Below are 18,314 nucleotides of genomic sequence, written 5' to 3'. Positions count from 1 at the left end.
CCTCTTGTCATTCAGGGATCCCGTTTCCTCCACCTTTGGCATTGCCCACATGCTGGAACACTGCCAGGACTGGTTACTGAGCAGAACTATGGATTCCTTCCCTAGACAAACCCCAGGAGTGCTTTTGTGGTTAGATTGTTCCTGGGTTCGTTCCAACAGGCAAGACCACACTAGATTTCTCACCCTCTCCATCAAGCATCATTGTACAGCAATATTCTGTCATACGAGGCACCCCCACATCTTCCTGCCTGCAAAGCTGAGGATGTCCAATCATAAAACAAGTGAAGTACAAGGCTTTGTGAGGATGCTTTTCCTCATATTTGAGAATGATAGGAAGTATAAATTCTTACAGCTATGTAGTGCCATGGACTCAGTCTATCATCACCACATTCTTGAGCCATCCTAGACCTACATCAGTCAAAATTTCAGGGAACCACCTCCCAGCTCCCACAAATACCTTCCTACTGACAAACTGAAGCCACCTGCTCTGTATGGGATAAGCCACAAGTAGGGTGGTTGTGGGTCCATATATACCAATCTGACCCCAGGGCCAGGGAAATGGCTCACAAAGCACAGCCCACACTACCAGCTTTTAAACTGCTTTGGTTCCTTTATCTTCACAGAATTATCAAGGATAGCAATTAGGGGTAACACACAAGAACTCAAATTTTCAGAAAGCCATGCCAAATAAGCACAGCTAAATCCACCTACAAAAGAAATAAACCAACTCCACCCCCCCCCAAAAAAAACCCAACCCAAATTTCAACCCCAAAATAGGTTAGCTGAATGAGTTGCCAGTTAAGCATAGAACAGACCTCCTTTTTCACTCCCTTAAGTTCAGCTTGACCATAGGAATATCCTCTCATCACTTAATGAGGCTTCTGCTCTGTATCAGCTTTTCTGTATTAAAATGATATTTAACTGATCATTAGTTAATGAATGAGATAGAACCACTGTCCAACAAGCAGGAACAAGAATTTCCAGAAAAGACAAATCAGTAGATTTTCCTTTCAGGGCTTCTGGAACTCTGCTTTAATTTTATCTGCCTGACACAGAAAGAGAATATTCCACAGTACAAGCATAAGGTTTCTGAAAAGCTGCAATTATATCTAAGTGGGCTGGTTATGCAATATTCTCCCCATTTTTCATACAGGAATGAGTGATCATTCAGGAATAAGGTCTGTTGTTTCTGTCCTAAGATCATATCATGAGACTACCCCATTTGGACATGGAATTATGCATGGAGCCATTATTTGCATTTCACAAAATATTTACAGTATCTCAACATACCTCCAGATTTCTATGAGGCAATCTCAAATGTCTGATTGCAAACAAACTTACCATATGTCTGTTAAGATTACTAATTTGCAATTACATCTAATATTGAACCAGGCAATCCAAATCTATGTCAACAGAGAGGCACAGAACACTGGTACTCACACTAACCAATTTATCTTCACCCAGTTCTCCTAAAGCTGGTTGTCCTGGTTTTGGCCAGGACAGAGCTTTTTCACAGTAGGCATGAGAAGGTGGAACCTGGAGTGGTGTGGGCATGTGTACCTTGTTATTCTATACTATCCCACCTCATTGCCAGAGGCAGGGAAAAGGGGCTCCCTCTCTTAGTTTCAGGACAAAACGGGTGGGGAACTGTTGTTGTCTGGGGGTCCTCCTTGTACAATTTTGTTATCAATATTGTTGCTGTTACTGTTTGTTTTCTTATCTCATTGCTGTTTCCAGTAAATGGTGCTTATCTCAACCCACAATCTTTGCCTTTTGTGTTTCCAACTGGGGAAAGAGGGGAAACAACTGACAGTGTGGTGGTGGTGGTGAGAGCACTAAATTGGGGAATACCATTCCTAAACCATGACAAAGTTTATTTAGGAGAGGACTGAGAGAGATGAGGCAACCAGTAAGGTATCTAGACACTTGCTTTCCTTTTTTGAACATGGTACCAAATGAGCTTTTCACCCAAATCTTTTAAAAGATATTAAGGAAAAGATTTTCTTTCTTTTAAGAGACACAAGCCATCAGTATTTCCTAGTCTCTTTCCTGACATTTAGAGTTTTCTAGAGAACTACAACTACCCACAGCAATTTATTTAGATAAAAGTTTGACTCATCACAGTTGCAATATGTCATATAACTGCTTCAAGGGCTAACTAAGTGACATAATGGAAACCATACAGAGGTCTCTACCATGACCTGTCATGCGTTTTTCTCCCTGAAACAGGTGGCAAACTATGTGTGAAATAAGCATCTTTCAAAGCCAAAATTAAGCATTTAGGAGAGATGCTTGTATTTCACACAGAAACAAAGAGCTAGGTGAGTGGACAGAGTGGATAGGACAGTTAAGAAACAAATTATTTCAGTGAGGTACCTGCCTGGAAAAGAGTAAAAGGTCTGAGCTAGTAGACTGTTAAATGGAACCATAAAACGTGAACGGCTCCTCTATTTTGAATAAACATATTGAAATATAGCAAAAAAATCAGTTTTTAGTTTCTTTTCTGTTATAGATCCATTTTATTAAAAATATTTTATTTATTGGGCAGCTTTTTGTTCTGCATTTGTCTGTTTCGTGACAACTTTTGAAACCATTTAAGGGGAGGTGGATTTGCCATACATTCCTTCAATGTTTATGAAGCATTAGTGCCTAGAGGGAAAGCCCCAAATCCAGTGAGCAAGAACTCAAATATGATGATCTCTACCCTGTCCCACCAGTACATACACACTCCAGAGTAATCCAAGTTTCATCTGGGCAAGCCCAGCAGATGTCAGAGAAAACACAGAAGAAACTGAGGCTGCTACAGGGGAAAGAGGTACAGAGCACAAAGATCCATCCAAAGCTTTGTGTTGCTACTTGGAGGACAATTTTCATTTTAATTGACAATTTAAACCTCGTAACATGCATTTTTCTAACCATTTTGTGGGTATCAATGTTATTTCAGAAGACACTGCAATACTGACCTGAAGTGTTAATGTATCTAAAATAGTATTGGTTTTAGCAGATGAACCTCAAAATGATTCTTAAATGCTTTGTCACAGAGTAGACTATAGCCTATGAGTAAGCTTTCTCTATGACACTTAAATAATGGGCTTTTACAGGACCTATCTCACTACATACAACATTTTAAAGAAAAAACACATTTAAGATCACATTCAAAACACTGTTTGCTAAAATACCATGGTATTTTAAAAAGACTAACAATTTATTCAATGTAAATGTAACTTAAAAGGTCATGGGGTTGCAAATACACATCCAGTCTGCTGTTTCCAGTTTTCTGCAAGTTAATTTAAAATTATTTTCTGCAAGTTAACTTAAAATAATTTCAAATCTAGAATAGTGTCAACTAAGATCCAACCTCCAAGGTTACAGAAGTACTATTTTTCACATCTAATTGAAATTACACTTCCCAGTTTTACTACATTTATTTTTTATTTAAAAGAAAACACCCCTGTAAACCATTACTGTAGCAGCAGTTAGCAACAAGAATGGGTAACAACTGTCAGTCTGCAAACATAAATTATGCCCTTTCTTACTGTCAATTTTTAGACAAATGTGTAAATAAATACAAGAGCTAACACAAAATATACCACTATAAGAAATACATTATATGCTGCAATTTGAAATAAAATATCATGCAGTACTGGCTGCATGAACTGGAATATGTAATTAACTGCTTGGAACTGATTGCTAAACAGTTAAACCTTTTCTTTGTGCAGAGGATCACACTTTTATTCACCATTAGAAATTTGGTTTGTAGTTAATTTTATACTGCTATATTAAAATCATAAATGTGAAAATGACTTAAGTCATTTAGTGAAAGAAGATACCATAGGCACCATAATATATATATATTTTTTTTTCTTTTTGAACAAAATCTGGTGATGAACCAGCATTAACAGGATGAAAATTAAAAGGCACATTCAGGCAAAAAAAAAATAAACATAGTTTGCATGAGACTATATTAAAAAAAATAATTTATGCTCTGAATAACAGATTGGATCAGAAACAAATGTTCTAGTAGATTCCAATCAGTCAAAGTAAATTTTGTAAAAGGTGTGCAATTCATATTATGCAATTATTTTTTAGTATTGAATTTTGTTTTAAGGTCAGTATAAGGCTTATAACCAAGTGCTTATTAAGAGGACTGACTACTCAACAGGTCTTGTTTTCTGAGTGCATAGAAGTACAATGAGCAATGAAGATGTTTTCCTTGCAAGAGAACATATCCTTCAATTTGTGCAAATCTTGATCAAGTACTTGAGCGTCTTTCAGGTCTCGGAACACATTTCATAATTGCAGCTCTCCACAGGGCAGGGGCAAGTAAAAGGCTTAGAGTAGTCACACTCAGAATAAGAAGATAGACCTGCAAAAGGCAAATAGAAGCCATTACTTCTCTTGGTTACATGGCAGCACAAATAAGTATCTAGAAATTTGAGGAGATTAGGCTCTTCTAGACTATGTTTTCAAGAGACTTCTGTCTTCCTAAGCAACTTTGCATATTGCTACAAAAGCAAACAATACATGCTCAAATAATCTAATTACCTGTTTACCTGGTGTGAAGATACAATTGCAAAAATACCATTATGAGCCTATAAAAAAAATTGGTTTTATGTGATCAATTTTGAAAATTCAGTATTTGTTAAAAAGTCAAAGGCCAATTATCACTTTATTTAAAAACCAAAATGAAAATCCTTAAACAAACCACACCAAAAAGACCCCCAATCAATCAAGCAAATAAAAAACCCCACCACCACCACTCTAAACTATTCTGGTTTAACAATATAATGGCAAAGTTCACTGCTAGTTCACTTATCAACAGAAAAAAGCAAACATAAATCCCTTTAAGTCATACTGTACATCTTCTGAAAAAAAAAAGATCCTAACTACATAGTTTAAATAAGTCTTAGAAAACAGTGGCAGGAAGTAGCTTTGAGGTCTCAAGCAAAAGAATGAGTTTAGGGAATTTCAGAGGTTTACAAACCTATACATTAGATAATCATGTGAGGGCAGAAAAAAATGAAAGCCTAAAAGCTTCCAAGCTCAGTGGGTGGGCCCCTAAACTGGTTCTGTGATCACATACAGATATCTTGAAACTCTACGCAAACATGCAATATTTGTAACTCATAATTATATGAAGGAGTGAACATGAAAGTGAATCATCTTTACCTACAAGTGAACAGCATTGTGTAAGTTTTTCACATGTGCTTTATTTGGAATTGGTTCCAACACTATGCAGTCCACTTGATCAATGAAAATAAAAAACTTGGAGCACCAGGAGAGCATTTTTTTGTGAGCAGAAGCACAGAGGATAAAGCAGCTAGTACTAGAAAGTAAGGTCAGTTCCTGTATCTCTATAGCCATAATTTACCTAATTTCATAAATCAGATTTTATCTTCAAAAAAAAAGTAACATTCTCACAGGTTCAGTATAAAACTAAGTTTAAGGCTTCTTTCCCAGGGGACAATATCATGACTACCAAAAACATTGGTTGTTTTTCTGTGGAGGATTTAAAATGAACAAGCTTCACAAGTTAAAGTGATTACAAGTGTATTTGCTTGTCTAAATGTTAAGGCAATTTTCACAATATCTGCTCTCCAGTTCTTATTTACTGGTATTTCCTTTTTCAAATCCTATATTCTCTCTGTATTGTACACTCCTATACCTCTTCCAATAGCTGTATCAAGATTTTAAAAGCAAAGCCTTCTCAGTCTTTATGACTTGGGTGCTATCTGCAACTGTTGACATAGTTAAGTTGTAAGTGAAAGAAGTTAAGGTAAAGCATTTTTAACTAATATAAATACTATATTAAATAATAATAATAATAATAATACTATTTTAAATAATACTAAGGTACAGTATGAAATAAGTGAGAACCAGCACTAAGAACCCTGTCAGGGACATACAAGTATCCATTTGGGTTTATTCTACTTTTTTTAACAGTTTAACTTTTTTTAACAGAGGTGCCACAAAATTGGAGTGTGTTGCTGTTTTAAATACTGGGATTTTGTATTACAGTGTAAGTTATTCAGGTGCAAAAAATGAAGTTAATAACCACAGAACAGCTTACCTCCCGAGATATGATCCCTGCTCTGCGTGCTCTACTTCCCAGAACAAAAGAGAATTCACTGACTTGTGCCAGTCCTGCTGAGACAATCCACTTGATATATTGGCTGGTCTTTGGAAGAATCAAAGAAAGGACAAGCACTGCCAAGACAAACTTTAAAAACAGGTTTTTTTGAGTTATTGAGGGTTTGTTTTGTTGGTTTGTTTAAATAAAGAAGTGCAATAATTAAAATAGTATGATCTCTGTAAGATACATAATATCAAATAGAATACTTTTGAACATAACATAAAATAATGGACTACCAAGTGTGTCTTCTGTATTAATGTCAAAAGAGACAAATGTACATTGCACAATAAAAAGTATCATCTTCTTTACTATAACAAAACACTCTTATTACTGTTATTAAAACACAGTTATTACTGTCACAAATCCCAGGCTGGAGAAATAGATGCTTTGCCATGTGCAATTTACATTTAACATTTAATAATTTTTTTTAAAATACCTGGAGAATATTGTATCAAACTGTATTCTAATCAATAAGATTCTTCCAAATATTCTGTTATATCAAATGTTCAGTTCTTGCATAAATTGTCTTTAGGGCATGCAGCACAAAGATTACTTAGATTAATAAAGATTAAAATGATTTTAAAAAGAGTAAAAGAAAATACCTTCATAATGACGACAGACAATGTAAGGAATAGCAGGACTGTGAGTTCATATATTACAAAAGTGGGGAAAACATGAAGTCCTAGAAGGAAAGAAAATAGCATTGCACAGTTTGAGGCCAAGATCTTACTATGGTAATTTTCTGGGTTAATAATATATTTAATTGCAAGACTGTATTCTCAAAACAAATCAAACAACAAGCCTTAACTCACCTACCAACCACTTGATCACTAAAGCCCTAAATATCTACTTGATCACAAAAGCATTTCCCATGATATCCAGCCCTTTTCTTTGGGGAGGTTTCGCACAGGCAGTATTTCCAACTGAATTAAGTTGCATATGACTGATGCACAAGCACTTTAATTTCTAAACCTTTCTGTCTTCCACACCAGTCAACAATACAAAACTGAACTGAAAAACATATCTAATGTAAGCTATAAAAATCCTGCAAGAAAATAATTCCATTGCTATGCACAGTCATTCTAACATTTTGCTGGTCATTTAACTTTTTTTAATGGTATGGTAATGGACTATCACAGTGGGAGGAGCATGATACTCAGTATGTGCATAGATTATAGCTACAACAGAAATCCAGAGTGTTTTCATTCTATGACCTTCACTTCCAAACTCTGAAAGTCACCTGAACTTGAAAAGTCACTTAGACTGGAATCAGGTAAGGCCATAAACCCTTAAACATGGTCTAACAATTAAGGAATTATAGAAAAACCCATTGCTATGATGTTGATGGGGTTTCTTTTGTTGGAGTGGATTGTCTTTGGGTTTTTTGCAATATTTGGTCATTTTAACTTGGCAATTATATAAAGAAAGGTAACAAGATCCACAAAGAACTCAGAAACATAAAATTAAATCCTGCAAATATTAAACATAAGAAAAAGAGCTATTTATTGGAGAAGTCCTAGAGTCACCGAGGAATAATCTTACAACTAAGTCAATTTTATCTCCTGAAGTAAGCAGAACTTCTGGAGGCAAACAGAACTGCATATCTTTGGATGCTCGTTCCTTTTTCATAAAAACCTTCTAAAAAGTTAAATCAAAATAATGGTGATGTTCCTGATGAATTTTTAATAGCTGGCATTTCTCCAACCCAGTTATTTCTGATGAAGAACAAAAATTTGGCTTTCTAAAGCATAAGGCATGTAAATCAATGCTGTAAAAAAATTCTTATTTTAATGCAGGACAAGGTTCCACTAATTTTCCCTCTCTGTAGTGCTGCAGATCAAGATCATCTGTAGAGAACCAAGAGTTGTCATCTCTTACAGTAACTTCACAGGGTTTTGTCTGCATGCACATTCAATTGCCAATAGAAACCTTCTTCAATTACATCAGAGATCTTTACACAAGTGCCACCCAGTCAGCATGCACACACCCTGTTTTATTTCTTAATTTCCTTCCAACTACTGAAGTGCAAATGCAAAAGACTATCAAAGTAAGAGGAGAGACAGCAGAATAAGAGATGAAAACCACACCAAAAAAAAAGAAATCCACATATATGCACAGATGCATGTGGAAGTAGCTACACTGCAATATCACGTGCACAGTGCTCCTTCACCTTTAGGCCAACCTCAGAAAATACATGAAAAGCAATCAGAGAAATACAGCCCATAGCAATGGCATGTTTGATAAGAGGGACAATTCTGCCAGATCTAGAACTGAAGGTTTCCAAGAGAGGCTATAAATAAAACCTAGTGCTCTCATCACTAGTATGTGTTCAGTTCTGGAGCATACAGGCAGTCTGAAGTCCATTTGAACAGCTGCCCAATGTGGAGATTACTGCCATATTCCAAAGAGCTGAAGCACAAACTCCAGCAGATTTCTATACCAATTCCTTGGAGAACAGTGTCTCCAAAGTGAAAACAAGCCTAAACCTGTCACATATGCTATTCTGAGCAGATATATCAACATGCCAGAAACCAGACATTTTTCTGAAGGAAATAAATCTCACCATAAGATATTTTTATGGTCAGTACAGACCTTTGCCCCATTCCTAGATGAAAACCCAGGATAAGGCCAGAAGTGCTATCAGACTTCTAAACAAGCACATGGCGCCTTCCTGACAATACAAACACCATCAGAAAGATTAATTTCATAGGCAGAAGGTGCATGAAGATGGCAAATTATTGCAATGGTTTTGATCAGACTTCAACTAAGCTCAGCAGTAATTCTGAAATCATTCTCTAACATGGAAGAAACACTTCAAATAACTCAAAAACTTCAGCACTGTCATCAGCACATGTCAGTAGTCAACAGCTAGGGTAACACTTAGGTACACTTTTACAGAATTGGCCACAAGCTACCAGAGCTTCAGCTCCAAGCAGTGTTCACAAAGAGCTGGAACAGAGGCCTTGGGGTGCATCGCTGTCAAGCCAAAATGCACAGCTCACTCACAGCAGCTGGTACATATTCTGTGGACAATTACAGGCAAGACTGCACAATCTTTTAAAAAGTACTTTTTTCTTAACAAGTAAACTCCCTCTTTCCTCCATTAGGCAGATTATAGCAATCTGATGGATAGCTTCTAAACAGCATGTAAAGATCCAGACGCCTTGACCACATCCTGGTTAGATCCAACACCAAAAAAGCAATCTTGAAGATCCTTGATGGCAAACAAGAGTACAAAAATCAGAACTCTGAGGGTCAAACTGGAGCCAGTAGAATTAATTCTGACGCATCCTCAAGACAGGACAGAAAAATCAAATTAGCTATGCATTGAGATGCTGTGTCTACTAAGAGACCTAAGATCATAGCCTGCAAATGCAATTAATACTACAGCCCTGGCTAGATCATTAAGCAGCAGAGGAGAAAACCAATCTTCTTAATCTTTCTCCAAAGGAAAAAGTCCTTTTGACTCTACTGTCAGTTCTGAGAGCATGAAACCTCCAAGTTTCATTGTGCTCCATACAGAAAAACAAAGCAATAGAGCTGGATGGATAAGGAGATGGATAGATGCATGCCATCCAGCAAATTCCAGTTGGGATCCTCCTTTGATTTTCTCAGATTCAACAGAAGAGTAAAGAGGCTCATTAGACAATCCTTGTGTGCATGTTTGCTCTGGACAGTGGTGGTGTGGTGCAGGCAGTGTCAGCATCACCCATCTTGTGAAGAAAAAGACTGAGCTGTTAAAGGGTTTTCAGCATCTTGCATTCCAAGTCCAACACGGACCACAGGAGTTGCTCAGAAGGGAAACGTGGAACCTGGCAGGTGGCTACATCTGTACAGCACATTGAGACACACAACTTGTCAGTCAGTGGAAGTAATCTGTTACCTCACCAGTGGCAGAGAGGGTCTTGATGCACAGTTTTAAATTCTATACTCAGTCAAACAGTCTATGAAAGATACCTTTCATCTTTCCAAAAAGTAATCAAAACAAAATCAAATGATGTACGCATAAAGATCTTAGGCACAAAACCAGAAATGAGAAGGAAAGTGCCCAAAATGTGGCTCTAAGGGATTGGTCACAATGTTCTCTCAAAACTATCAGTAAGGACAGAGACTAACAGAAACTCTTCAACCTCAGGAGGTGGCATAAAGAGTGCCAGGAACCTTAAAGAGCACCCAGAGGCCTAAATGAATGTACAGATAGAGAGCAACTCAAAGTGCAGCTGTTAATGCCTAACTGCAAAGGTGCATTATTCCCACAAATGCACCCAAGCGCAAATTTAAAGCAGCACCATTGCACAGGTCAAGCTAAGGGCAGGTCCACTGCTATGGATATTACATGAACAAGTAATACTCAGCTCAGCTTTAAGGCACCAGAAGGATTTCTGTAGTAAGAACAGAAAAGCAGGCATTTAAGACAAGCAAAACAGGAATGAACATTTCCAAATGACATACTTACAGTCACTTTTCAATTAAGATAATTTTTTCCATTTGTGCTTTTATTCTAAAGGGACCAGAAATGATACTACTGCACTGGTGTTCCTCCTGAGCTCAAGTGTTTCTGCTCTCTATAAGGTGCTTGCTGCATATAGTAACAAACAACTTCTCTTTAGGCAGAGGGGAAGAATCTTTCCCTGTGGCTTTTACATAATTTCACAGAGTAAATCTCTATATTATATATATATATGCATGTGTACATATGTAAGTAGAGAGCAAGCAGGAAGTCTTTAAAAAGAAATCTAGTAAGAAGAAAAATCAAGGAATACTTTTTGTTCTACGCAGGTTTTCTTTAAAACATCACATCATTCCTTTTAAAACCTACCTCCTTGCCACAGAATTTCCTGTTAAGCACAAAATTTAAAAGTAACTGAAAGTAAAGGGTGGAGCAGCAGCTAATTTTTATTTGGGGAGGAAGGGGATTTTGTTTGAGGGTGGCACGTTTTTAGGGTTTGAGGTCTTCTTTTTTGTCAGTTTTGGAGGGGTTTTTGATGTTGTTTGGTTGGTTTTTTTAAACTACTAAGCATTACCACATTTTGTCAGATGCCTATGATACAGCTCTTCTGATTTTTTTAGCTAATTTTCTTCTGAGGCAGGTATGGTACTCATTTTCTATAAAATCACACCAATTTGTTATGCAATTTTCTTTCCTCTCCTTCTTGCAATTATAATGGCAGAATTTGTTAAAAAGATTTTTCTTTAAATTCTGTAGCAGAATGACTAAAATAATTTCCTTAGAGTACAATATAGGCTGTATGGAGTGCTGCTAATGTACCAACTTGCTATTTTCTTTTACTCTAGTAAAGTCTTATCTCTAGTCTTAATTTATGAAGCCACAAGAGTGTAGAACAGTATTTTTGTTCAGTCCCTTATAAAATTAACTTTGGGCTTATAATCACTTGTCATGCTTTGTATTCCTGATAACACTATCCATTCCATCACCATCTTTACTGAAACACATAAACAACTTACATCTGTAAGCATTTAGCAATTACTCATGCAAACTTGTCAGTTATATGGGCCCACATTTCATCAGAGATCATCACTTTCCTTCCATTATTAAAAAATAAGCTGTTCAAATAAACATATTTATTACTAAGTAATCTGACTTATCACCAGAAACTATTATCATGGGCTGGATTAAAAAAATGAAAATAAAATTAAGACTGGCAAGCATAGCTATTTCATTTTTGTTTTGACAGCCACCAGTTTTAGCTCCTGTTATGAAACAATGAGTATCAAACAGGTATATAAGAAAAAACATTAAAATTATGCTGACGATGGGACTTTACTGTTATCTGAATAAATACGTGGAGATAAAAAAGAACAATTAAAAACTTAAAATAACAGCAGAAGAAAAACTAATGGTGGTCTTGAAAAATCCAAGCCCAAACCCTAGGACTTTCTGGGTAAAACATGGGTTGAAGGAGGTTGGATTAGTGCACCAGGCCACATCCAAACCCCCTCTTAGACACTGCAATGTCCCCAGCACAGGGACATGCACCTCCTGTACAATCCACAGGGAGAGGCCAGGGCTTTCCCAGGGCCTGTCTCCTCACCCACTGTAGCTGAGCACCTCAGTAACATGTTCCAGTTTCCTTCTGACAAAGGGTGTTGGGGCATGCACAGACAGCTGGAGAATGCAGCAGTTCCAAAGGAGGTTACTGATTTACTGTAAGTATTCTGAGTTAACTCCTTTTGGATATCGAGCATAATGAGTTACTCTCTCGTCTATACCTCAATGCTGCATTTCAGCTGGCATTCAAGTAGTGTCTGAGATACAGCTTCTTTCAACTATTTTTTCCCTGCATTGAGAACAATTAGATCACACGCTCCCAACTAAATTTCTAAAGAAACAAGCTATACAAAATTATGATATTATGATATTCTGCTTCTACAGAAAACCAAGTCACAAAACCCTGAAATCTACTCTATCAATTGACTCAAATGGTACTACAATTTTAGTATAAAATACAGCTGCTGGAAAGACAAAAGAACATTTAAAAAAAACTCAACGAATCAACAACCAAACCAAGGCCTTTTTATCTTAATATATTTAGTTGCATGTTTTAAATAGGGTGATTTCAGAATTAACATTGAAAAACTGACACTAAACCAAGACTTAGAAGTACAACATTGAAATGGCTTCTGAAACTGAATGTTACATTTAGAAGTAGTAGCAAAGGCAAACCAATGTTGTGGTCAATTAACAGTATTGTAACAAAATAAAATATATCTCCTCCCCTCACATTACAGACACCATTTTTTCTCCTCACCCACATTTTAAGCAATGTTTTTATATATTATATATATTGTATATATTTTATATAGTATAGATTTAACATTATTTAGTATTACATATAAGTATCAAATATTTTAAAGTAAGATTTCTTGGAAGTTACCTATAGATGCAAAGAAAATGATGGCAAGAAAGTCACGTATTGGTTCAATACAGCACATAATCTCCTCAGTAACCATGTGACCCTGAGAAGAGATCAGAGCTCCAGCTAAGAAGCATCCCAGCTCCATTGAAACATCCAACAGCTCTGTGATCTGTTAAGGAATAACAGAGAATCTACTGCTGAGTGACTTTATATACCATTTCACAGTGAAACTATAAAACTTTACATTATACCAAATGCAGGAAATTACTATGTCTTTATGCAAGTTCAACAACAAACAGAATTCAGTGTATGTATTTCAATGTTCTGCAGTATTGTATTTATACTGAAGACTCACAAATCTAGTTTCTCCCTTTATGTTACCTTCTTTCCCACAAAAACAAAAATAAATTTCTTTATCTACATTGCAATGCTTTGTGTGACCCTTATGGACAGCATTTGATTTCACAAGTCAGAGAGAGCCTGTGACAGCTTTGGAGTCAGAATTACATAATACATTGAGGCTGTGAAATAAAGCAGTAAGAACAAGGTATTTGCCAGCTGTCAAACAAGGGAAAAAAAGAAAATCCAAGCTTATATTTGGGAGAAGAATCTCAATCTAGCAGAAGTCCCTGGCATAAATTACATTTTATTATTGTAAATTTGATTCAAATGTGCCTGTGTGCTTTACTGAATAAGGATTCATGTAAGTGTAAAAAGTAAACTGCTGAAATGAAGCAAAATGACTACTTGAAAGAACTGCTCCATTCAGACTGCTCCATTCTTCTTTAATATTTTAATGCAGTACTAGAAGAAGAGATGAAACATGTAAAGAGACTAAACAAAACACAAAACAACTGCTTAAGGCAATGCTTGGAACACAAAAAAAAGCAAACTGCACCTCTAATGTATGATATGGTATAAAGTATATTTTAAAATAATTACTTCAAAATCACACAGCTGCAGATGGTAATCTTGCTGAGAAAGGACAATGTTACTAATATTAATAGAACATTTAAAACCAAAGACTTATTTTTATTGTAATTTAGATTGAGGAAGAATGCACTATAGTACATTTATGGACACCATTCATTGTATCTTGAATGGTGTCCACTCCTCCAATGGAGGAGTGCAAAAGACACAATAAATGAGTCTCCACTCTCTGCATAAGATGGCACCTAAAAATAACCCCAAGACCTTTGTGTACTGAAGTAATAATGTCTGAATGCTCATCACATAAGTGCATTTGTGATTACACTCTGTAATTTATTCCAAGATATTTGAGCTGATAAATTGGTTCTGTCAACTAATATAATTAGTTGCTGATCATGCAAAGCAAACAAGGTAATGTGATTCTCATTTTAAAACAAAAGGATTTTTAGTGCTTTTTAGAACAATTTGAAATTCTAAGAGGGAAGAAGGCAATATATACATGAAGGACTTTAAAGTCACCAAGAGATGAATAAAATTAAGGAACCAGTTATGAATAGGAAACATTTAAGTTCTTCTCAATCATACATTAGTTGTTTTAAAAGTCACAGCCTCTTTTGGATGATTAAGATCCAATACAGACTATTCAAATAAAGTTGGAATTATTTTTACTACTCAGCTATAATCTTCCCATACTTAAGTGCTATCAATTGCAACAGAGCTCTCCATCAAAACTTTTATAGCTAGTATTTTAAAGTATTTTAAACATTCCTTTGGAGAGGATTAGGTTACCATAAAGGAAGACATGCAGGATATCTTATACCAGAATTGCAAGATACTGCACTGTTGTGAGAATCACTCTTCAAGCAAGGAGCAATTTGAGTGTGAAAGAAACATGTTTGTTCAGAAAGCATCAGACATAACTGGAGCAAACTGCATGTCTAACTGGGAATTTGTTCCCACAGCATAAAAACTGAATTACATTCCTTCAGTTTGTGGCAAGCCAAGTATAAGCTCAAGGGCCTGGTAAAAAAAATAGGCAAGTTTTACTGTTTCTTGTTTAGTCTCTGGGTACTACCCAACTTCAGCTCTACAAAATCCATAGGTCACTCTACATACAGAAAAGTGTAAAGTCTATCAGAGAGCAAGAAAAGAACCAAAAATTACATCATCTTCTTAACACTCTCTCCCCTCCTCCAATTTGTTCTTCAGATTTTCAGAATCACCTAGGTTGGAAAAGACCTTTGAGATTATCAAGTCCAACCTTTTATATGTAGCTTTGTACAGAAATTCCTTTTACAATTCCCATCTTGGTCGCCACTGTCCCACAGTATTACCTACAAGTGGACACATTTCCTCAGCTAAACTGTAGCATCAGGGTTTATTATATATAATGTATGGGCACATGTGCACACACATACTGGAGAGGACTTGTTTTACTGCCAGGAAGGCATTCACAGCAGAGTTTTTTACATAAGCAAAACCTGGAGAGTATTGAGCATTTAGTATTCCCTCTCTGCTTGCATCCCTTCTAATGTTCAACCTTTACCAACAGGGCTTGAGCCATTACTAATCCCTGGGCTTGGCACTGTCCTCTTCTCAACTCCTATGTCACAGAAAGCTTTTTCAGTCAAAATTACATGAAAAACTCTGTCAATTCACATGTTTTTCTCAGCACAACCAAGCTTTGAGTTGTATTCAAGGGTCCCATTTTATTCCAATTCAGAAAGGATTGGTTTGCTTTCACTAGAATAATGGATTTTTATGTTCAAATCTTCCACCACATCAATAAATAAAGAAATAAACATTACTGCTGTAACATGTTCTGGGTGAATCTCAATCATCTGTTCAGCAGTTGTTTTGCTTATATTCTCCAATGATGTCTTTCTTATAGCTACTCTTTAATCATCACAGAAGCTTAATGAATATGGTAAGGCAGTAAAATTAAATAAAATTTTGGTGGAAATAAAGAATTTCAAGCTTTAGTAACTTAGATCTGCTCAAGAGTAAAGAGGTGAATTTTAAGATTGCATTTCAAGGAAGTGAAGCTGTAATGGAAATTGAAACAATTTTAAGTGAACCTTGTAAAAACTCTACCTCAACTGTATTTTATGAAATAATTAACTAAAATATTTGAGATTACAGTTCTTAATCTTCTTTTAATTGATAGAAAAGAGTTCATAAGCAGTTTATAAGCCACTGAGAAGTACTTCAGGCAAGCAAAGAACAATATTCCAGTACTAGTAATGATATCCACTAGACACTGCAGAAAAACCTCGTACATTTTCATATGTAAAGTACTGCAATAACATCACTGTATTTTCTTTTTGGTATATAAAGCAAACTGGCAATTTGCCTCCACTTGCTGCCAGCATCCCAGGTCAACCATCAGGCAGTGAAAGTAGAAGAGACTTTTCCCCCACATGTATGCAAAATCCTATAAACATGTAAATGTAACTGCTGTCCTTCTTGTCAGGTCAGGTTTTTATATTTTTCCATTTCCCTTATAACATTCCACAATTTCAGCTTTAAAAAACAATAAAACTGACTACTGTTGTTTCACAGGTTTCCAATACAGCACTTCATTATCAGGACGGTGTTTAAAACAATTTTCCTTGTAATATTTCTGTACATATAGAACATGAAAAAGCAACACTCCACTACTGAATGCTTAGGCTGACATTCTTCAGCTCATCCTGGTAAATACCTTGACTTAAAACTATCAGTTTGGCCATTGATCCCCAATGGTCATGTTTAAGTTAAATTTGTTCCTTATGTTGCGATTCAGGAGAACAGTTCACCAATTAAAACAAACAATCAATCAATCTAACTGCTATCTGCATAACTCAAAGCTTAAAAAGAAGTTCCTGAAAGAACAATAATGATCTACTGCACCTTTGTTACTGAAGACAAGGTACATGATTCAAAGATGCACAACTTTGTCTCAGCGTCATCTACGCTATTACAGGATTGGCACTTGACACAATCCCCACCTCCCAGCCCTGATCTGCCTAACTAGTTGAAGGATAAAGGGGAGGGGAAGTTCAATTACTTCTGAGAATACTGGGAACAGAAGGGGTCTATTAAGCTCCAAGTCTTATTAAAATATCTGCAGGTGTAACAAGTTGCAATGTTATCTAAGTGACACAAGCTCAGAAATGCTCAAAAGTCACAACCCTACTCAAAGCTCCTCAACTGACATGATAATCCTTATATGAAAATTGCTTACTCACACTGCAGTATAGGAACCTCTTCTGTCTCACCTCCCCTCTTTCCTCCCATACACAATTTGCCCTTATCAGCAGGGAAATGGCAATTCTTGTTTAATTAATCATCTGAGATTTTTCAAACACAGGAACAAGCAAAGTAAATGAACTTTATATATAATGAGCATTACATGTGCTGGTGTTACACATTAATCCAAATACTGAATAAGCTTAGCTGGACCCCAGAAACCCAGCCAAGACTGAAGCATGTAATAAGTAACTATATGCATGGGGCAGGAACACCTTATCATTCCTAGTCTCTTTTTTGTGTATTGGAAAGAATGTGTCCTGCAAAGTAACACAGAGTGCTAAACAGTAAGTTAAATTATTTTATTTAAAAACGTATCTCAAATTTTCTAAATGGAGCCACAGAGTTGTCTTTGGTTAAGGATGCTAAAATAGGCACTCTCTTATTGCTCCTCTACATATTCAAAAACTTTTTTAGAATTACACCAGTACAGAAAATTCTGTATTTGCAGATTAATTACACAAACGCCTTCAATATTTAGGCTTGGCCTTCCAAGGAGAAAGATCTTTGCAGAATCCATGAGAGTTCAATTGTTTTCCTACCTGGCACCTGAAAACTTTAATTTAACCTTTCCAAAGATATGCAACACTTTTAGCTTAGATTGCAATCACTCATCCTATGTTTGTATTCCTGACAAAGTACAGCACCTATACAAATTAAGATTGGTTTTACAGAAGATTTGTTTGTTCACCTATTCAACTCAACAAGCAAACATTTTTTCACTTTCTAATTTTTTTAAGCTTATGTGTTCAAACTATAACTTGTACCATTACTATAATGAATTTATAAATGTCAGTGAATATCAAGCATCTCAACTGGTTCACTGAAGTTACCTGCAGTATCCTTTGTAGCATTACCTTTGATGTATTATTTATCAACTTTCAAAGGAAAGAATTTTGAAAATGCTGAAGAAGCCTTCTGGATTTACAATATAAATCCAACAAACTCAAACATATCCCCCCCACAGTATGCACATGTACTGTGTAAAGTCACATATACAAACTCCTTGTGTATTTGAAATGCAATTTGGATATAAGGAGCCCAATTCTATGAAGGCCATGGTTTTAATTAAAGTAAAATTG

At 36.0% G+C, this 18,314-nt stretch overlaps 1 protein-coding gene across 2 annotated transcripts in view; it reads right to left on the bottom strand.

Moving 5' to 3' along the window:
* Positions 1-3,184: 3,184 nt before the first annotated feature.
* The window catches only part of SLC9D1 (solute carrier family 9 member D1), a 32,888-nt gene continuing 17,758 nt past the window's right edge, over positions 3,185-18,314 (bottom strand). Inside the window, exons 10-13 of one of the 2 annotated variants that reach the window (XM_077173348.1) lie at positions 13,030-13,180; positions 6,736-6,815; positions 6,071-6,220; positions 3,185-4,366 (exon numbers count right to left, since the gene is read on the bottom strand). In XM_077173348.1, the coding sequence (XP_077029463.1) occupies positions 4,253-4,366; positions 6,071-6,220; positions 6,736-6,815; positions 13,030-13,180 (495 nt within the window). In that variant the 3' untranslated portion in view covers positions 3,185-4,252. Of the gene's footprint in view, positions 4,367-6,070; positions 6,221-6,735; positions 6,816-13,029; positions 13,181-18,314 lie in introns of those variants that run through there. The other variant, XR_013180815.1, reaches the window with a different exon arrangement.

This window comes from Agelaius phoeniceus, chromosome 2 (assembly GCF_051311805.1).
Source record: "Agelaius phoeniceus isolate bAgePho1 chromosome 2, bAgePho1.hap1, whole genome shotgun sequence".
Taxonomy (NCBI): domain Eukaryota; kingdom Metazoa; phylum Chordata; class Aves; order Passeriformes; family Icteridae; genus Agelaius; species Agelaius phoeniceus.
This window is presented reverse-complemented; position numbering and strand designations above follow the sequence as displayed.